Below are 22,852 nucleotides of genomic sequence, written 5' to 3'. Positions count from 1 at the left end.
CGGCCAGGCCGCCATCCTCCTTCCTTCTCTGTAGAGTAGACATTTTCAAATGCGGCCGCTTTCGGTTCCAGATGAATTTGGAAGTTGCAGATTGGAGCCTGCTTCAGTAATCAGATGGAATAATTATATTTAACAATCTGATTCAGAGAAGAAAAAATCTCAATTCCCAGATATTTAAACTGTTGCACTACGGGGATATTAACAGGAAGGACAGATGTTTTGGCAGAATGATTCAAGTGTAGGAAAGCAGACTTAGACCAATTAATTCTAAAACCTGACAAATTTCCAAACTCCTCGCAGATGGACAAGAGGTGTGATGCAAACTGAGCAGGATTTTCTAGAAATACTAATACGTCGTCCGCATTTAAAGCTAGTTGGTGTTGGGTGTTGTGGATAGTGATGGGTGAGATCAGACTGGATTGACGAATCCATTGAGCTAGCGGCTCCAAGGAGAGCACAAATAGTGCAGGACTTAATGGGCAGCCCTGGCGCGCGGACCTGGAAACCGGGAAGAGAGCGGAGAAAGTTTGACCAGTTAGCACCTGCTCTGAGGGGTTTGAATATAATGTTTTGACTAACCCAATAAAAGTGCTACCAAAGCCCATCACCTCCAGAACAGACCACAAATACCACCACTCTAACCGGTCGAAGGCTTTCATGGCATCAAGTGAGAGCACAGACATGGGTGTATTGTTGACTGTTGCAGCATCAATGATGTGAAGAAGGCGTCTGGCATTATCCATTGCCAGTCGTGATTTTATAAAGCCTGTCTGATCGGAATTGACTAATGATGGCATGTAAAGTTCAAGGCGGCGAGCGAGGAGTTTAGCAAAAATCTTGAAGTCAGAATTCAGGAGGCTGAGAGGAAGGTAGCTAGAACAATCAGTGGGGTCCTTATCTCTTTTCAGCAGCAGTGAAATGAGGGGCTGTGTTAACATCCCTTAAGAATCTGCCTTTTTCAATTGAAAAAATAATCATATCCAGAGGAAATGGGCCCAGCTGTTCCCAAAAACTGAAATAAAATTCAGGAGGGATCCCATCAATACCTGGTGATTTACCTTTCTGCATGGCCTGCGCCGCATCTCTCACCTCCTCAAGCGTGATTGGTTTATCTAAATCGGCTGAATCTGTTCTTGAAAATTGGGGCAAACGTAATTGATTCAAAAATCTGTCACACTGGTTTTTGTCCTAAGGCACCTCTGACATATAAATCACAATAGAACTAGGGGTGTGCGATATGGACAAAAAATAATATTTGGGGGATTTTGAAGATAACAATAACAATAATTAGACGAAATTCTTTTAAATATGTGTTTTAAACAGCCTGAGTTGCAGCTCATTAATTGTTTCTCATGGATGATATTAATGGAAAAATGTTCTTAACATTTCTTGCTGCTTTTTTACCTGCTCTCTCTGTTTGACTCTGGTGACAGCCTTTTGTATCGTCAATTCCAGGTCCATTTGCAACTGTTGAGATAGGTGTTTGTCCCGCAGACTCACCACAAGCCTGTCCCTTACCATCTCATCATGTAGAGCCCTGTAACTGCAGTGCTCCACCAGGCAGTGCAGCGCCGTAATGAAACTGTCGGCCGTCTCGCCCGTTTCTTGATGCCGCTGATTAAACTTTACTCTTTCAAAGATCACATTCCTGCGATTCTCTTCTGCTTGGGTCTCCAATCCAGAAGCAATGCAGAATCTGTCGAAGCGTTTAATCCATTTAGGCCAGTCTTCAGCCTTGAAGGTGAACTTTTCCGGCGGGGAGACTTGAAACTGTGCCATGCTGCCGCTTCATTCAGCTAACTGTGGCTAGGCTAGGTAGCTCTGTAAATGGTCTTCCGGTACTGCAAACTTTAGCCTGACAGGCTGGGACCTATCACTACAGTTGACCCACATCTTCCGAAGCTGCTGGAGCATCCATGGGGCGGTGTTGCCATGTTGTCTCGGTAATGTTTGTTTAGCAGCAGGCTAACCTGCCGGGAAGGTGCCAGTGAGAGATCATGTGACCTCCTAGGCGTACTGCGGCGTGCTGCTGCACGCAAGTTAGGTAACTCTTGTTCAGTGAATGTGTGGGGTTTCAACCTTTCAATGTGTGTTTTCAGTTGTTTTTGTGAAGTCATTTGCATACTCAATAACGTAAATTGGCACATTGTTAAAACAACAATGACGATATTATCGTTAACGATATATATCACCCATCCCTAAACAGAACGTTTGAAATATTACATTTATCTGTTTGGGGTCAGTACTGATATTACCATCCACAGATTTAATAGCTGGGATATCTGAAAAGTTTTCACTGTCCCTAATCCTCATAGCCAAAAGATGGCTCTGTCTGGCACCATGAAAACAGTACCATTGTCGGGTCCTGTGAATTTGAAATTCAGACTGCTGCTTCATAATGTTGATAATTTTCTTGACAGTGTACGCTGCAGTGCCACTTGTTCTGTACAATTATGTTGTAAAATAGAATCCAACCGAGTAAATTCTGCTTCAAGATCTTGCAACTCAAGGGATCTGGTTTTACGTAAATTAGAGCTAAATAATATTGTACTGCTGCTAATGAAGCCCTTTATTGCATCCCAAAGGACTCTGGGGTCCTCTACAGAACCAGCATTAAAACAGTGAGGTATTGAAACACTACCTGGCCGCACGCTTAGATAGTCGGCCCAGAGTTGCAGAGCAGAACACCCCTTTATGGTCTGATAGAGCTATCAGAAGTAGAACTGCTGTATTAATAAAATGAAAAAGCTGGGGGGAAGCGAAAAGAAAGTCTATCCTAGAGAAAGATTTATGTCTACCGGAGAAAAAGTGAAGTTTTTGATAGAGGGGTTGATTAATCGCCATATGTCTATAAGTCCCAAATTGCCGGCCCAGGATTTCAGAGCATCTGTGCCCAGGCCCTGCTCCTCTGAGGATGTTGCATTTGACCTATCAAAAGTCGGGTCCCACACTGCATTGAAATCAGTGCCCACAATAAAAGAGTAGTCTGTTAGTTCTGACATTTTAGTTGTAAGTAAATTGTAGAAATTGCCGTCAAAAACATTAGGAGCGTATGCTGCAATAAGAGCTATTTTCCTGGCATTAAATTATATATGAGCAATCACAATTCTACCCATGTCATCTGCCCAAGATGTCAGTGCTCTAATTGGAAGACTGCGTCTCGCTACAATGGCCACACATTTAGTTTTTGTGCCTGCAGAGGAGAATGCTATAGTGTGGAAAAATTTATTAGCAAGTCCTCTTTGCAAGTGGGAGGTGGGAGCGGCCACAGAGCTGTGCAGCGCGGCGCAGCCGGTGTGGATGACACAATCGGTTAACATGGGCGCCGAAAGGCTTCGCTTCTCAGCGCTTTGAGGCTATTCGCAGCGCTTCCGTGGGCGGTGTGGCCTGACGGGTCAGAGAGGGGGGGCGAGTGAGAGGTCCACAGTCGTTTATAACGTAATGTTATAGATAATTGTTTTATGTGTTTTAATGTGTAGATATGTAAATGTTTTCAAAGACGTTTATGTTGAAATAAAAATACCTACAAGTACTTATGCTTCCTTGTATTAATACATATACAAGTATGTTTCCTTGTATTAGTTTACCCTCTTGTGGACATAATGCGAAAAAAAAAAAAAAATTGAATGGTTCGAACCTATGAGTTATTTTTAGAAGGAATATTCAAACGTCATTTTTGAGCAATTTTGACAGCCCTAACACACACAAAAAACAAAAAAAGTTTGATTTGAGAGCGCATACCTCCTCCAAAGTGTTTGTTTATGCGCTCCACCACCGTAAATCACAGTAGGCCTCGATGCTGCTCTGATGGTCCTACAGCGCACTCACTCACCTAAGCTTATTTGGATCGAGCAACTGGGTGATTTATTCATGCGTAGTAATGATTATGCCTACTAACCGAAAACAGGGGACAGCCCTCCATTCTGAAACCCCGCCGTTCCGAACCACCCCCATTCCGAAATTGATTTTCAAGTCCATATCAAGTTTCCTGCATCAAACACTGCCACCCACTCTCCGGCCGCACTCGCACAATTCTGAAATTCATTGTACTACAAAAGCTTGAAATGAACGTTCAACTCATTGTTTTTTTTTACTGAAAAGATGTCACTGTCTTCATTTATTATGTATAATTTCGCTAGCAGCAAACACATTTAAAAGGAGACCCTTGTCAAGTCTTTTTACGCGCGCTGTCCGTGGTGCTGAAATCCCCGCTGTAGCCGCCGCTCCTGCTGACAGCAGACCGGGGGAGAAAAAAAAAAGACATTTCTTTGCTCTGTGCTTTCAGAAAATAACCAGGGTTAGGGTAAGAAAGACCAACGGTCTGTACAGCAGTCCCACTGTGTTTGCCAGGGCATATCAGGCTGTGTGATTATGCACAAAGATTGGTTTAACACATTGGAGCAATTTCATACAATTTCGGACATTTAACGTGATAAACTAATTTCAATTCAACATGGTCATTTGCTTAGAGGATTCAGCTAAAGCATAATGAGTGTTATATGTCATTAAGATGAAGTATTTGCCTATTCTGTGGTTAATTATGCACATGATCTGTTTGACCCCATCATGCGGTCCATTCGTCCCTGCAGACAGGGGCAAAAGGATCAATGCGCAGCCTCCATTTCCTTTGCGTCTGTCTCGTTCATTCAGATTTTGTAAACATGGTTGGGATTTGTAGGGGACATATTTATGCTGCTCACTATAAAATGTGTTTACTATAAATAGATGCATCTCTGTGCAGAGAGGGAAATATTAAAAAGTGATCTGTTCATCTCCCCATAAAAGAAGAAAGTGACATATTTTCAATAAAAAACAATGAGTTGAACGTTCATTTCAAGCTTTTGTAGTACAACTTATTTCAGAATTGTGCAAGTGCGGCCGGAGAGTGGGCGGCAGTGTTTGATGCAGGTAACTCGGAGAAATATGGACTTGAAAATCAATTTCAGAGTGGGGGGGTTTCAGAACGGCGGGGTTTCAGAATGGAGGGGTTGTCCCCAATATTCGGAATAGCGGGGCCTTTAGAAAAAATCGGAAACCCCACCATTACGAAGAATAGAGGTCTATTTTCGGAAAGGCGGGGTTTCGGAAAGGTGGTGTGTAACCGATTAAACGCACGCGTCATTTTAAATTTTTTATTAACAGAAATTAGGCTGATGTTTGTATCAAAATAGGCTATATATCATGAATTACTAGAAAACAAATACATTCTATGTCAAATCAAGATGTTCAGCAGCAGTGAGCACCCCCATACAGTCAGAATGATACGGTCTTGTTTCATAACCACATTTTGTGACGATTCAACGGCGAGACTGGCAGTCGAATCAGACTCCTCTGAATCGAATGACCGAATCATCGACTATTCGGGGTCACCCCTACTCATTAGTAACTCGGTTAACAACCAACATGTGTGTTTAACTGTACGATTTTTCATAACCCGCATAGCTACCACAGTGCCCACAAAACATAAAACAATCAATGGGCTAATTATGGGCTTAAATATAGCTACACCTAAACGTAGTGATAACCCATGCTAAACATATGTATCCAAAACAGGCTGATTGACAGCTTACTGGCTGAAAAGTCTCAGGCAGTTGGTGCGTCAGGACTTCAAGGTCAGTCCTTTATGTCGAGTGACAGCAGGATAAACAGCTGTCCTGTAACTAAACAAAGTGAGACGTATCAGCAGCTCACACATGTAGAGTCTCCAGTCCAACGGGCGTTTAGCGGAATAAGTGCCATACTAAGGCCGATTTCAGCAGCAGCAGCATCCGAAACAAACCTGTAGTCAAAGCGGAGGCGCATTATCGTCATCCCCCGTGGCGGACTCCGGACGCAGGGTCGGCACAGACACCAGGAAATCCTCTGCTTCTCTGGGGGAGGTGAAGGCCTTGTATTGAGCACCGTCTTTGATTTTCAAAGTGGCAGGATACAGTAAAAAAAAAAAAAAAAGTCCAGACCTTTAGCTCGAGCTGTATCCATGGCCTGGTATAAGGCTTGGCGACGTTTGACTGTGAAACTGCTGTAATCCGGAAGAAAAACGGATCCTCCGACCGTTAATGGAAAGAGGGTCCTTCCTAGCAGCGCGCAAAATGGCCTGGCGGGTCGGGTAGCAAAGCAAATTGAAGATCAGGGTGCGGCTAACTCCTTGGTTACGGGCGTTGTCATTATAGATCCAATGCGCTCTCATAATCTCAATCTGGAGGCCACGGAGAGCAGGGAACCATTTGGGCAGAGAGCGTGCAAGAAACTGAGTAGCACTGGAGCCTTTGAGCCCCTCTTTTAGGCCAATGACGCGAATGTTGCACCTTCTGTTCCTATCTTCCATGTCGGCTAGCTTGAGCTCCATAGCTTGCAAAACTTGACCGTGGCTGTCCAGTAGGGCTGGGCGGTATACCGGTTTGTACCGAAAACCAGTATTTATTTTCGTTATGATATGAGTTTTTCATATACCGCAATATCGGTGAATAGCCCAAACAACATCCGGAACGTGCGCAGCGGGAAAGTGTTTCAGTGGGGACCCATTTCACCGCTGCACACCACAGGCACGCTTGAGCGGGTGAGAGTGAGAGCATAGAAAAGTTTAGAGGCAAGAATGGCTGCCGGAGAGAGTCCTGAAAGCAAAGCAACTGTACACGATGACCCAGAAGAACTCATACCAAAAAGAGCAGTGTTTCCCCTATATGCAACTAGCAGCGGCGCACGGCCGTTTACAATTCTCCTCTGCCCTCTGTATCACACACGGCGGAGTTTCGCCCCGATGCGCGCACACACGCACACACACAAAGCGCACACACAGGTAAGCACACTAGAGCACGGCTCGGACCGATTTTGCTGACCGAAGACGACCCGTCCCGAGTCCGAGACAGTTACGGCCAGGCTCCACAGGGAACGTCAGCGGCGCGACACGTCTGCAGTGCGAGTCCCGTAGCAGCTCGCCTCCTCGGTTAATCAATTACAGCGGCTCCACCGGCAACAGGAGCGGCGCAACAACCCCCTTCTGTCGTGCAACAACTCTCTATTTTACGCGGCTCTTCTATTTTTGTCGCGCTACGCTCCCCTACGTGACCCTCCAGCAGATAAAAACTACATGAAATAGTGTGCTAAACGAGCACAATGTGTTTTTAAATGAATAAACCATTATCAGAGGTGATATGTGATGATTTTTTTTCATGCATTTACCCATGTTTATCTGTGACATTGCGTAAATGTCCGTGGCGGACATTTGAAAGTGAGTAGATGACAAACAGTACAGTAAAATTGTAGATAACTCAAATATCTGTAATAACTTAGGTGGAAAATGCTTTAACATTTCATGCAGCCTACATGCAGCCTCTCGGCTCGGCAAACAGTAAACAACCCCGCTGGCTTCTCTACGTGTCGCTGTCGTATGCAGTCAGTGGAGCCCAAATGAATGGAGCGGAGCGTGTGTTGTGTTCAGGCGTTGTCAGGTAAATAACAAATTCCGGCACTTGAATAGGCCATAGCACAACACAGCAGCATGTCAAGTTGGCCGAACCTGAGCAAAATACCGTGAAATACCGTGAAACCGATATGATTTTTTCTTAAAATCGTGATATGAAAATTTTGTCATACCGCCCAGCCCTACTGTCCAGTATACTGGTGTTGCCGCCGACCACGGCTTTCAGTGTATTTACGTCGGACTTAATGGCGCCGAGACCGACCGTCAACATTGCTAGCTCCGCCTGGATAGCACTTAGCTTCTCATTGTTGTCTTTCCCCACCTGTTGAATCTGGGTGAGCGAGGCACGGCTCAAAGTAGGCTCGTTGCTTCAGAGTCGTACAGAGTCAACTATGGCGTCAATATCCGGCCGGCTGCTTTTGGTTTTCGTAGACATCATTATTAGCTATCTTTTAACAACAAAAAATCGCCAGTGTAGAAACCGGTAGCACAAGAAAATCAACAATTTGGCGAGGCTGGGCCGGGAGCTGAAAGCCTAGGCTGCCATCTTGTCCAGCTGATCACATGACTCCACACTGGTTATTTATTATGATTTTTTTAAGTATGGACTGTGAAATACACACACACACATAATCAAGTTGTCTTTTAATGGCTTAACTTAGTTACACTTAGTTCTCTGACTGTTCTGCATTTTTGTGGGGTTCACCAGAGCTACGTGTATATCCTATAGCCCAAACCTGAATACTCAGCTATACCAAATTGTGAGAAAACAAGCACAAATTTGCAATAGCTGCGACCAAATTTGCTACTATCACACCATTAATGGATGAAACATGGTTGTTCTTTCTGACATCGTTACTTGTGGTCTCTAATTGCAGCATGTAAATTTTGAGCATTTTTGGTCAAGGACTTTTTGAGTTATTCACAAAAAGATTTGAATCGGTTAGTATAGCACCACCTATAGATGAATTGTGGACATTCTTTCTGGTATAGTTACTCATGGTCTCTAGTTGCAGTATGCAAATTTTGAGCATTTTTGGTCAAGGGCTTTTTGAGTTATTCACGAAAAGCTTTGTGGATCGACCAACCAACCGACCGACCGACCGACAGAGTGACCTATAGGGCTGGCCCACTGCAAGTTTCACCCAAGTTTAGTGCCTCCTCCTGGACCAGGACCACTCCCAGACCCTGTGGGAGGGAATCTGTCCGTTGGGGGTGACACTCTTTTTTATTATTTTACATTATTTTATTATATTTTATTTTAGTTAAATTTATCTATTTATTTGTTTATTTATTCATTTTGTTCATCTATTTTTGGGTTGTTGTTTTCCATTTAACTTTATAGAAGCCAAAATGCTTCCATACTCTAGCTTTTAAACCAGGGGGTGCCAGTTAGATTGGATCCATCTCCTGTTGCACACTAACCCCTTGTGGGATATTTATGCAAGCGTAGTGTCAAGTGTTTGCATAATGTAATATTATAATAAATGGTCTGCAGCATTTACATATATCAAATTTAGGGGGAGGCGGAGCTGCACTGTTAACTCTGAGGACAGTCGAGATGCTGAGCAGACTGGGCTCAGATGAAACAGTTTGAGCAGTTATTTTCTTCATCACAGAGGTGTTCTAAGTAGTTTAAATCTCGCAGCGTGTGTTGGTCAGCCGGTCTCATTTTTTAAAGTTACCGCTGATCACTGCTCTGGCTGCTCCACTTATGTTTACCTCTGGGTGACGGTGTGAAAGTATTTTCAATATACTTCACGTTCAGGACAGAGGCAGCGCACACCTGGCATAAAGAACAGTTCCCCTCCCACATCTAGGTATGTCTGACCATCTTTCACTGCTGCTTGCTCTTGCATATATCCATCTCAGAAGGAGAACGAAGCCAACATCAAAGACTGTAAAAACCTGGCCTGAGGGGGCATTCACCCAGTTACCTGAGTGCTTCGAGAGCACTGAGTGGAGCATTTTTGGACATCTGGAGCTGTAGGAGCGCACAGAGACAATTCTAGCCTTCATAAAGTACTGTACAGACACTGTCACCGTGGACAAACTGTGACGGTTTGACTTGATTTCCTTTCTTTTGAAATCTGTTTCGGGGTGCCAGCCAGGTTTCTCTCTTGGCATTTAAGATTAGTCAGTCAGTTTGTCTGTTTGTTTGCAAACGTCACACAAGCATGAACACTTAAAATGAACACCCTTACATTGAATGAATGTGAAAACCACAACACAAATAATTTTCAAACCTAATATAAGTGTATATATCAAACACCGGCAAAAATAAACAATTCTCAAAGTTCACCACACAAAGAACAAGCTAACACAAAATTCCACTTCGGGTTTTTCCTTTTACTCAGTCTCTTTCAAATGTTCAGAGAAAAATCAAATTCAGTTCATCAAAGTTCAGTTCATCAATAAAGGTCAGTTCAACAACAAAGTTATTTTCAGTGCAATTCAAAAAACATCAGCAACCTTTAACAAAAAAACTCCTTGAGCAAAAAATAGTCACGTTACCCACCCACTTACTGACACCGTCAGTCCAGTCCGGTTTGGGGATACTCCAGTCCGGGTTTTGCGGCAAGGGTGACGTGGTTGCAGGCTTGTGTGCAAGGGATCAGCTGTTTGGGAGATGTGTGAGGGGAAATCCGGAGATCGCTGCAGCAGTAACGATGATAAAGATGATGGCCCCGGCGGGTGAAGAATGAGGGTTTAAACGACCTCACTTTTAATATTACTCGCGCTATGAGCTGTTTGCTCCGGCCAATGGTCACACCACACTTTCTCTGCCCGTCTCCTCCTCCTGCTCCTCTCTCCTGCTGAATGAATGGCAAGTGAAATCAGCTGATCCAAATGGGAATGAATGGGAGTGCTTGAATGGAAGCAGGAACCGGGAACAAATCCCTGTGCAGCTGGGTGTGTTTGGGGCGTGAACAGGTGACAAGGTAGATGAGTAAAAAAAAACAGCTGTCACAAAACGGATCCGGGCCTTCCCCAAACAGATACCCTGGATGACCTCTGAGGTGAAGGCGCTCCTCTCGACCCGGAACCTTCAAGACAGGTGACAGAGCTTGGTACAGTGCTGCAAGAGCAGACTTGAGGAGGGGAATCAAAGCAGCAAAAGAGGCCTACAGGAGGAAAATACACCTCTCCAACAGTGACTCTTGGCAGGTCTGGCAGGTCTGGCAGGGCATTCAACACCTCGCAAACTATAAAGGGAATGCACCCGGGGCGGTCAATATGGATGCCCTTCTAGCAGAAGAACTCAATCACTTCTTTGCCGGCTTTGAGGCATCCAGATGTACCACAGTGGTGCCATCCTCCCAGACCTCCTGTCCTCCCACGCTCATCATTTAGGACCACCGGGTGAGGTGTGTACTAAAGGCTGTGAACCCGAGGAAAGCTGCAGGACTGAATGGTGTACTCAGTAAAGTACTACGTGCTTGTGCAGACCAATTGGTTGGAGTGTTGACCAGCGTCTTCAATACATCACTGACACAAGCATCAGTGCCATCCTGCCTGAAAACAGCCACCATCATCCCGGTGCCAAAATACACAGCCATCAAGAGCCTCAATGACTACAAACCAGTGGCACTGACATCTGTAGTTACGAAATGCTTTGAGAGACTCATCCTCCAGCACATTTAAGTGCAACGCACACCGCTGCCGGCGCGGCGCTTTGGCCGTCAAGTGCCGCCCCCCAACACACATCGGCCATGGCGAGCAGTGGCACTGTCGACACGAAAGTGTATTTCCCACCCCAGCCCGCTAGGTGGCTGTACCTACACTAGCTGCCAACGGTTGCCAACTGCTAGTAACGAAAGAAGAAGAGGAAAAACTTTGAGGCAACAACAACTTGGATTTCACAGGTGAGTTTCTTATCAAAATCATCTTATTGATAATTTGAACACCCGGAGCTGACAGTACGGCGGCCGAGACGTACATAAAAGGCTTTTCGCGCAGCGCTGGCCACGCTGGAAATAGAGCAGTGGGCTGAAGCAGAGCGGCGCAGTGCGGCACATCGGCCGGCGCTGGTGTGGGTTTGTTCATAGATTATAATGGAGGCGGGCGTTTTGACGCGTGGCGTACAGCAGCGGTGTGTGTTACACTTAAGGCCTGCCTCCCTCAGAACTTCGACACACACCAGTTTGCCTATAGCGCAAACCGGTCCACGGAGGACGCCATCTCCACTGACCTCCACACTGAGCCACCTGGAGCTCCTGTGGAGTTATGCCAGGATGTTGTTCGTGGATTACAGCTCAGCTTTTAACACAATCATCCCCGACATCCTGATCGAGAAGCTGACTGTCCTGGACACACACCTCCTCTGGATGTCATTGCCAGCTCTCGGTGCCTCAGCAGGGCAAAGAAAATATCAGAGGACCCCTACCACCCTGGACGGCACCTGTTTAGCCTGCTGCCTTCAGGCAGGAGGTACAGGGCCTTAAAATGCAGGACAAACAGACTCAGAGACAGTTTTTACCCATGGGTCATTAGGTCGCTGAAAACTGCAGAGTTCACTGCATGGGTTCACAGGTCAACAACAACACATAAATGACAGCCATATCCCACTCAACAATGTGCTGCAGGGCAGAAACCAGACCCAACCATCAAAGCGGAGGCCCGAAGCACGTTATGGCAGTGGCATGACAAAGGGGAGCCAGAGCTATCCCAATCCAATGTGTGGGCCTTTTATTTATTCATTCATTTATTTTTCCATTATTATACTTTTTTTCCTCTCTCCTCTTTTCTCTCCTTCTTCTTTCCCCTTTTCTCTTTGAGAATGGATGAGGCTAAGATCTTGGTGATAAAAAAAAATAAAAATAAATTAAAGCTGCAAGCAGCGATAAACGGGCCCTCGCACCTTCACGCAACTCGGGGGGGCTGGCAGGACGTCTTCTGACGTGTCAGTTCATTTCTGTCAAAGTTAGACATCGCATGCAGGAGTGACTTTGCATATCTTTGATACAGTGCTGCACCACAGCATTTAACTTTCAGATAAATCAAAATTTAAGTGTTTGAGGCCTACTTCCTGTCACCACTAGTTAACACTATGAGTATCAGGAAATATGGTCATATAAATGTTTTCAGGGCAGAACTAATATGAATCATCTGAAGTTTGATGGAGATCAGAACAATTACGGCAACAATATAGCAATTTCCTGTTTCATGGCGAGACCTCAAAATCTCTGCAGCACGTATTGACACTAATGATATGTCATGTTTGTGTACATCAAATACACACCACAGCACTGAAATTTCAGGTTAATCCAAAGATAAGTGTCTGGTAAGAAGTACTTCCTTTCACCACTAGGTGGCGCTATGACTATCACGGAATATTGTCATATAAATGTGTTCAGGGCGGGACAAATATGAATCATGTCAAGTTTGGTGGACAACGGACCATTTACTCCAAATTTATAGCAATTTCCTGTTTCATGGCGAGACATCAAAATTAAACCCTCTGCAGCGCGCATAGACACTAATGATATGTCATGTTTGTGAACATCAAATATAGACCACAGCATTAAAATTTCAGGTTAATCCAAAGATAAGTGTCTGATAAGAAGTACTTCCTTTCGACACTAGGTGGCGCTATGATTATCAGACAATATGGTAATGAAAATGTGTTCAGGGCGGGACTAATATGAATCATGTGAAGTTTGGTGGAGATTGGACCACTTATGCCAGAGCTACAGCAATTGCGTTTTTCATGGCGAGACCTCAAGATTCAACGCTCGGCAGCGGGCGCGCCATTCAACATTGGGCAAATCCTGTGATAACTTTTGGTCACAACGTAGTCACGCTCACATACACCAAGTTTGGAGCCAATCTGATTAAATCTGTAGGACAAGTTCGTTAATTTACAAGCCCTGGAAATGGGCAAAAATGCACAAAAGTGGCACAAGTAAATTCAAAATGGCGGACTTCCTGTTGGGTTTGGAGCATCGCTCCAAGAGACTTTTTTGTACGTAATAGAGTGTTACAGGTGCCTACCAAGTTTCATACATGCAGGTCAAAGCAGCTTTGGGGGCTGCTTAATTGAAATGTTCTAGGGGGCGCTGTTGAGCCATCTTGGTGCATCAAAGGACAAAAATCACATCAGACAACAGGACTTGCGACCTGTGATGTGTATGCCACATTTGGTGAGTTTTCAAGCATCCCTTGTCCCTTCAAAACAACATCGTGTTTGATGGCGAACAAGGCGGCGCCACGGTGACAGCGTTTGATGAAAACTAAAAAGCTTCATTTTTAAGCATCATCAAGGTCTAAGGACTTAGACCAGCAAGTTTGAGTTGGGTCTGATTAACCTGCTAGAAGCGGGACATCAAAGAATGTATAAAGTAGCTTTCTGTTGCCAGAAGGTGGCGCTATGGCGGTGATTCAAAATTCCTCTGTAGATGTGTTCAGGGCTGGACTGTCATCATATGTGTTAAGTTTTGGCAAGACATTCCCACGTGGAGTCAAGTTACAGCAACGTTTATCATCACGGCGAAACATCAAAGTTCGCCGCCAGGCCGTGGCCACGCCCTTCAACGAAAACTCACAGTTTCCACAATAAAGCATCATCAACGTCTTATGACTTTTTTCACCAAGTTTGAAGTGGATCTGGTCAAGTCTGTAGAAGATGTACATTAAAGTCTAAAACGTGACATTTCCCATTGCCAGTAGGGGGCGCTATGTTTAGCTCTAATTATTGACATGTAGATGTGTTCAGGGCGGGACTGTCATCAATCCTGTGAAGTTTGGCCAAAATTGGACCATGTATGCTGGAGTTATAAACTACTTCCTGTTTAGTGGCGAGACCCCTAACTTTGACGCCTGGAACCTGCACACGAGATATCAAATTTTTCACCAGTTCTGAGATGTGTGCAAAGTTTCATGAGTTTTCGGGTATGTTAAGCCTCCCAAAAAGGCAATTCATTTGGAGGAATAATAATAATAATAATAATAATAATAATAAATCCTTGCATTTCAATAGGGTCCTCGCACCGCTAAGTGCTCGGGCCCTAATAATAAGAAATAAAAAATCCTTGCATTTCAATAGGGTCCTCGCACCGCTAGGTGCTCGGGCCCTAATAATAATAATAAAAAATCCTTGCATTTCAATAGGGTCCTTGCACCACTAGGTGCTCGGGCCCTAAAAATGGAAATGACCACCAAAAAACAAAAAAAGATACAGAGATAAAACAAAACAATGTGCCTTATCTCTGTGCAATACACATTATCTCTGTGCAATACACATTCACTGTGCAATAATGTTAATTACTACCATTCTTGTCGCCTAGTGCTATAACTTTCCTCATTCCATCATTCCCACTGCAAATAATGTAATTATTCATGGAAGTTTCACACGAGTTCTGGTCAGTATTGTTGTCGTATTTTGGCTTTTATTTATTATTTATTATTTATTGTTTGTTTTACGGTATGTTTTTTAGTGTTGATTGTTTTATACAGTTTACTTGAACTTTTATTCTTCCTTGCACTATCAGAGGCAGTGGTTTTAATTTTGTCATACACTTGTTGAATAATGACAATTAAGGTCTTTCTATTTCTATTTTCTAAATCTACCTACAAGTACGTGGGGTCCTCCTGGATGATAAGCTAGACTAGTCCTCTAATACTGATGCCCCCTACATGGGGGGTAGAGCCGCCTGTTCTTCCTGTGGACACTGAGGTCCTTTGATGTGTGTGTGGAGATGCTGACCATGTTCTATCACACAGTAGTGGCCAGTGCACTTTTCTACGCAGCAGTGTGCTGGGGAAGCAGCTTGACAGACAAAAACACCAATGGACAAGCTGGTTAAAAAAGCTGTCTCAGTGGTCGGCAGGAGATTGGACCCACTAAGAACTGTGGTGGAGAGGGGCACATTGAACAAACTGAAAACTATAATGGACAATAGCAGACACCCTCTCCACAGCCTCCTGGAGCGACAGAGGAGCTGCTCCAGCAGTTGGCTCATCTCACTGCGTTGCAGAACAGAGCGTTTCAGGAGATCCTTCGTCCCCACAGCAATAAGACTGTTTAACATGGCAATAAGACTGTTTAACACTGTTTAATTTCTATTTGTGCGCTTATTTTAACGTATTTTATTTTATATGTCTATTTTAATACCACTGTAGTGTTGTTGTTGATGAGGGGAAGTGTGGTTGTTTTTTTTGTCTTTTATGAACTGCTGGACAGCTGAACTTCCCTTTGGAGATAACTGAAGTTCTTTCTTTTCTATTCTCTATTCTTTTTTTTGTCTTTTTTTATACTACTTTTATTTGTGTTGTTCAAACACAAAACACAAAATGGCTGGTACAGTATCAATAAAAAACAAAAAAATAGGCACAGGTACAGTACATAAACACACAGACATACTGAGATGTGTAGGGGTTATTAAGAGTCTTTGTGTGGCATATCCCATTTTTCCCAGTATTCATCTCCTTTCTCCTTTGAAGCCGCAATATAAAAGTCATTTTCTCCATTCCACAAATAGAGTTTATAATGTTCGTAAACAGTCTCATGGTAGGAGGGTTTCGCTGAAGCCAACTTTTGGTTATTGCTTTTTTTACAAGGTATATGTCCCTTTTTCTGAGGAATTTTTCCAAGAGAAAAACAGGTAAATGAGAAATCAAGAGTTATGTCCAACATCTCAGCAATTAAGTGACCCACTTCTTTCCAGAAGGATATAATATATGGACAAGACCAAAAGACATGAACATGGTCTGCAGAAGCCACACCACACTCCCTCCAACAAGAAAACTGTGAATTACTGAATTTGGACTTTTGATTCGGGGTAATAAAAAAGCGTATCAAATTCTTCCAGCAAAAATCTCGCCAATAAAGACAATTTGTGGAAGTGGATTGATTTTTCCAAATTTGGAGCCATGTTTCATCGGAAATCACTATATTGGCTTCTTTTTCCCAGCGCTGTCTAATATAATCTGTTGTGTTCCTATTTAGTGAAATAAAGCTCTTGTATAATGATTCCTTTAGTACCTTTTGAATCATAAGTATCGATAAATATTTGTATTATTCTTGAGGGTTCTGCTAGATCAGGGGTCTTTATTTCTTTTCCAAAAAGTGGTGGACCTGTAAATATCGGTAAATACCATCCTTGCCTAACCCATAAGAATTTCTTAAATCCTCAAAATCAACTAAATTTCCATTTTTCATTATCCTGCAGAAAGAGGTGATTCCCTGCCTAGTCCATTGTTTGAACTTATGGTCCAGTGATGCTGGGAGGAAGTGTGGGTGGAACACAGGTCAGCTCAACTGTCCAATTTCTGTGTAAAGCCGAAGTCTTTTAACCACTTTTGACCACACTTTCAAAGAACAATCGACACAGTGGTTTTGCAGTTGATAGACTTCACTAAATCTCTTGGGACAACCTAAAACTGACTGAATAGACATGTCCATGAAAGATAACTCAATGTCTTTCCATTTAGCCTCATAGGCTGGGTTACACCAACATACCAAATACCTCAGCTGAGCAGACAAATAGTAATCCATAAAGCAAGGCAGAGCCATGCCCCCCCTCTCCCCCGGCTGCTGTAATGTTGAGAATCTCACTCTTGGTCATTTATTATTCCAAATTAATCTTGAAATGTGCTCATCCCACTCCCTGAATTGTTTAACAGGAACCTTTATCTATTCTAAATGTTATTATTAAGACAAATTAAAAAGGAGCTAGCAGTGCCACTGCCTTTTGTGAAGATGAATCGCAAGTTAACACTAGCGTATTTGAGCTATATCAGTCCACTTCAGCACTGGGCCTTGGTTGATTTCAGCACTCATTTATAAGTATAAATCAGTGCTGAAATCAACCAAGGCCCAGTGCTGAAGTGGACTGAGGACAGTATAGAAACACTGAGGGGCTGCTTCATCAGCACTGACTGAAGCATTTTCCAGAGTTTAGAGCTTGAAGAGGCTACAACAACCACTCCACAGGCTGCGGCTGTTTGGGGTCCGAACCGAGATCATGTTAACATTTTACAATGCCGTAGCAAGCATTATAAGATATGGTACGGCAGTATGGTTTGGCTCCCTTACAGTCCAGTGTAAGACTAGTAGGAGAAACCACCAACTTGTCTCTTCAGTTAGCATATGAGGGTGCAGTAGTCAGACAAGTCAAAAAAAATCCTGAGTGACCCCTCATATTTTCTTCTTCTCGAATATGAACAGTTACCGTCGGGAAGGCGCTACAGAGCCAGCAGATGTAAGAGTAATCGTTTTAAACTGTCCTTTATCCCCACCTCCATCTCACTACTTAATAAACAAATACATACTTCTGATGTCGATAGCCCCTTCCACCCCTGCCCTCTCCCCTCTCCCTACTAGGGTACTGGGGAGTCCTACTGTTGTGGATCCACTTGCACTACTGTATTTTATTTGCACTATTTATACTACAGCTTTTTTATTGCACTTTTTATGATTACGCCCTGGGCTAGTGCAACCTTAAGGAGCTTTTATTCTTTTTGCCTTACCTGATATGATAAAGTTGATGTATTTATTTCATCCAGTAGGCCCAATTGTACCATTATGTTATTCAAATCTGCGCCTTGCGTACTACATGGTTGTCCACTGTGTGTCTTGTTTGTATATGATGGTTTCATCTGCTATGTAGCTTTGTCGCTATGTGCCCAAAACAAATTTCCCGCTTGGGACAATAAAGTTTACCTTATCTTAATAATCATTTAGATAGTTGATTATTGACATTTATGAATCTATGCCAAATCGTCCATGTCATGATGCATCTAAGAATCAATTCTTTCCCCCACCCCAACAATTTATACTGTTATCCTTGAGTGATATTCTAAATCTCAATCTTGTCTGAGGTATTTTATGTATGCTTCACAGAAGTAAACACTACATTTATCCACTGAATCATTTGCCCTGCTAACAAAGACAGCTTGTTAGCTTGGTGGTGGAGGCAACTGCTTACCTCCTGCAGGGCCAGTAGAGCGTAGACCTGCCATCTGAGACTTTCTCTGGAAAAACTCTCGCAGACTTCACGAACCTGAAACAAGACAAGGAACCAAGTTTGAATCAACTAAGACTGCAGTTACATGGGTGAGAAAAACACATTGCACCACAAAACAATGCTATTTTAAGACACTGTGTGTATTCTCAAACCATATGACAAGATACTATGGAATTACACTGCTCAAAAAAAATTAAGGGAACACTTCACACATATCTTGGTGAACGAATTATTCAAGTTGAAAATCCTCACTGATGTATGTTGTATAATTTGTTGAGAACAAAATGATGTAACAATGGTCAATGGAAACCAAAATCATCAACCCACTGAGGGCTAGATTCAAAATCTCACTGAAAATCAAAGTAAAAAATTGAAGTCACAGACTAATCCAAATTGTGTGAATTTTATCACGGCAACTCATCATGTAACTCATTTGTGTGTACGGCCCCCGCGTGCCTGTATGCACTCCCGACAACGTCTGGGCATGCTCCTGATGAGTTGGCAGATGGTGTCCTGGGAATCTCCTCCCAGACCTGGATCAGGGCATCAGTGAGCTCCTGGACAGTCATGACATGGAGGTCTGTGCAACCTTTCCAAGAGATGCCTCCCTAGACCATAGCTGACCTGCTGCCAAACTAGGCACGCTGGATGATGTTACAGGCAGCATATGGTTTACCACAGCATTTCCAGACTCTTTCATGCCTGTCACATGTGCTCAGTGTGAACCTGCTCTTATCTGTGAAGAGAACAGGGTGCCAATGGCAGACCTGCCAATTCTGGTGTTCTCTGGCAAATGCAAATTGAGCTGAGCGACTGTGAGCACAGGTCCCACTAGAGGATGTCGGGCCGTCGTGCCACCCTTATGGAGTCTGTTTCTGACAGTTTGGTCAGAAACATGCACACCAGTAGCCTGCTGGAGGCCACTTTGTAGGGCTCTGGCAGTGCTTCTCCTGTTCCTCCTCACACAAAGGAGCAGACACTGCTCATGCTGCTGGGTTGATGCCCTTCTACGGTCCAGCTCTCCTCGTGTAACGGCTGGTCTCCTGCTATTTTCTCCATGCTCTTGACACTGTACTGGGAGACACAGCAAACCATGCTGCCATCCTGGAGAAGCTGGACTACCTGTGCAACCTGATTGGGCTACAGGTACCGCCTCATGCTATCAGTAGTGACAAGGACACTAGCAGAACACAAAACTAGAGAAGAATCAGTAAGGAGAGAGCAGCTGCCTGTGGACACCACATGTAAAACCATTCCCTTTTTGGGGGTTGCCAGATGCGCCAGCAACAAAATCAGATTGTTTGTCAAACAGCTATGACATCTGTATCCCCTATTAAAGTGTTTATCTCAGTCACTGAAACTGTCTGACAGTCAGCTCGAAACATCCCTCGGTTTCCTGTCTCAATAAATCACTGCAAATAGCCTAAACACCTTAATATCGGACCTCCTCATCCTGACTTCTGAAACAGTCTGAGGCAGCAGCATTTACAGCATTTGCCAAAGGCAAAGGGAAAAAAATCTGCACGTTATTTTTACTTCTGCGGTGGTGTATCTGTGTCACTCTGCAGTTACACCTCCAAAACACTAGTCTGCGGTGGAGGACTGTGTTAAAGTTTAGTTCAAATCAAACTTTATTTATATAGTTGATTCAAAACTCACATTAAACATGGCTTAATAGAGACCGTTTCAAACACAAGTACGCAAATTGGCTTCACTATAAATCACAGAACTGACAGACAACCCTTGTCTTTATCTGGACACATTTCCCCCACCAATACAACATGCTAACGTTATTAGCACAAGTCTATGGCAATTTACATTGAATAAACTAGCCTAGCGTCTAGTGATCTTTTCCTCTCCTCATATAAAACCAGGGACAACAGCAACATTTAACAAAGGTAACGGTACATAATTTGGCTCCATTACAACTCACAAGGGTTACCGACAAAACAACTGTCTTATACTAAACACATTTTCCAAGCAAATACAACATGCTTACGTTATTAGCGCCAGCCTATGGCATTTTACATGGTATACATTAGTCCAGCGACGAGCGGAGATTTCCTCGGCTCATATGAATCCCTGAGGGATAGATCACACAGAAGACTTAAAATGCTATTTTAGTGGAGGCTTGACTGTCTTCACAATCTCTTGTTTCTTATCTGTGAAATACAAATAAATACAAGCTTCGCTTCCACCGAGGGAAACAGACAGTTTACAGAAACAGACAGGAGGTCTGCGTCACTGTGACGCTGAGCGTGAGGGTGGGCGAGTCCAACTTTCTGTCGACAACAGGAGTGTTTTGAAAACACCCCCATTTTCCCAGGTAACTTAGCCTGTCCTGCCGCAGGAAATAATGGATTAAACCTGGAAAGCTGTTGATGTAGCACTTTTCTCCTTATGAAAGTAACATGGCGATTATTCGACTAATGCGAATTTGGTCGGACGAGAGCATAGTGACCAAATAATCGACTAGTCGACCAGGAGACTACAGCCCTAGTGTTTCTGTCAGTGGGAGTCTCGCCAACTGGGTTACGACCTGTGTGTGCATACCACAAGATTTCTCCACCACACTGTTGCCGACAGAGCCCCAGATAACATGGTGACGTCACCAAACTTGGAGACGACACATCGTAAAGGCATGGATATTCTTTATTATCCTGGGTCCAAACACAAAGCGCTTCCCGTGATCCTCTGGACGCTGCCATTGTTGTTGTTGCTTGTCGGCCAGCTTCTCAGTGTTGCCAGATTTTGGGAGAGAAACAAGCAACCAGGGCTATGGAAACAATCCCAAAAGAAGCGAGTCCAGTCCGGCATACTATCATGCGTTTAAATAACTTATTAGACGGATATATATATCCGTCTAATAAGTTATTTAAACGCGAGCAAGTCGCCCCCTCGTCTGTGACTGGGACTGGATATCTGGCATGCTAGAAAACTGGAGAAGGCTGACACGACTGACAAAGAGCATCAGCCAATGATAGGCGGGATACATCCAACGTCAGCATGCAGGAGGACAGAAGAAATGTGAGGAGGACAAGCCACAGGGTTGCCACTTGCCAGGTCCGCTTATTAGCCGCGACTTTGGGCTTGTTTCTAAAGTGGAGTTGCTTATTTGGGCTTGCTCTCTAAACGTCTGGGCGACTTGCTCGTAGGCTTGTTCACACATGAGGACTCGTCGTGGCAGACTATCAGCTGACTCACCTATGACCCAAGGTGGCTCTCAAGAGCCTCTGCGACATCAAAATCGCGGTGAAAATCGTGTAATGTGAACTAGGCTTTAGTAATGCCCATATTGAGTCCACCAAACAACGCTGTCTTTTTGTTATCAACCTCCCCAACAAGAGCTTCAACTTCACATATTCTGGAATTTTGTTTTTTACCTTTTACTTGTTACATTTGCCATGCTCTTCTTCATGTAGTTTGTTGTTGATGAATATCAATTAAGGGCGTTTCACTGGCCATTTGTAGGCACCTATGGGTGGTGGCAAGACACACTCTCACCTGCCCAAAATTTCAAGATGCCTGTGATTTCTAAATGGAAACCAGCATGGGACATGCGTGCGCACTGTGTTATAAATCAGGATATTTTTGTTCCTAAGCAGTTTCCTGTGCTTTGTTCATATGTCACCTTTAGTCAACTTTCCTGTGCAGTTTTATAATTGAGGCCCCTGGTCTCTTTGATTTGGAGAGAAACAAACCTCTGCTGATTGTGATAATGAAGCTCCTGGTAAAAACCTCCTGAACATGGAAGATTGAAGGAATTCTAACTGGGAGATGTTGCAGCTGATTGCAATGTGAAATCCTCATTGCTAAATGCCACTAAATCCCCTAAATTTTACGCACTTCAATCAATCAATCAATTTTATTTATTAAGCCCAATATCACAAATCACAATTTGCCTCACAGGGCTTTACAGCATACGACATCCCTCTGTCCTTAGGACTCTCGCAGCGGATAAGGAAAAACTCCCCCCCCCCCAAAAAAAACCTTTAACAGGGGAAAAAAAAAAACACGGTAGAAACCTCAGGAAGAGCAACTGAGGAGGGATCCCTCTTCCAGGACGGACAGACGTGCAACAGATGTCCTACAGAACAGATCAACATAATAAATTAACAGTAATCCATATGACACAATGAGACAGAAAGAGAGACAGAGAGATGCAGGACAGACAGTAATGACAGTAGCTTACAACAACATTAATGAAAGTAATAATATTATAATTATGATTCTGGCTATTGTGGTACAATATGTTGAAAGTAAATATTAATATCTGATAGTATATGTATGTGACAATACTTCTTACACACTGAACCTTCAGATAGACACATAAATACACCTATAGATACTCAGATCAACAGGCAGACAGACAGGCAAATAGATCTATTGCTCCAGTTCTTTCATTACAGCAGCAGGTTATATGCAGGCAGGGGAGCGGTAAAAGCACAGTGATACACATACCACA

General features: G+C 43.6%; 1 protein-coding gene across 2 annotated transcripts in view; it reads right to left on the bottom strand.

The window, feature by feature from the left end:
• The window catches only part of cenpa (histone H3-like centromeric protein A), a 69,036-nt gene that overhangs the window by 18,831 nt on the left and 27,353 nt on the right, over window positions 1–22,852 (bottom strand). For both annotated transcript variants that reach the window (XM_033647675.2, XM_033647673.2), the window contains one exon: window positions 18,349–18,423. In XM_033647675.2, the coding sequence (XP_033503566.2) occupies window positions 18,349–18,423 (75 nt within the window). The remainder of the gene's footprint in view (window positions 1–18,348; window positions 18,424–22,852) is intronic.

Source organism: Epinephelus lanceolatus, chromosome 19, assembly GCF_041903045.1.
Source record: "Epinephelus lanceolatus isolate andai-2023 chromosome 19, ASM4190304v1, whole genome shotgun sequence".
NCBI classification, from domain to species: domain Eukaryota; kingdom Metazoa; phylum Chordata; class Actinopteri; order Perciformes; family Serranidae; genus Epinephelus; species Epinephelus lanceolatus.
The sequence above is the reverse complement of the archived record's forward strand: the minus strand, read 5'-3'. Positions and strand labels throughout refer to the sequence as shown.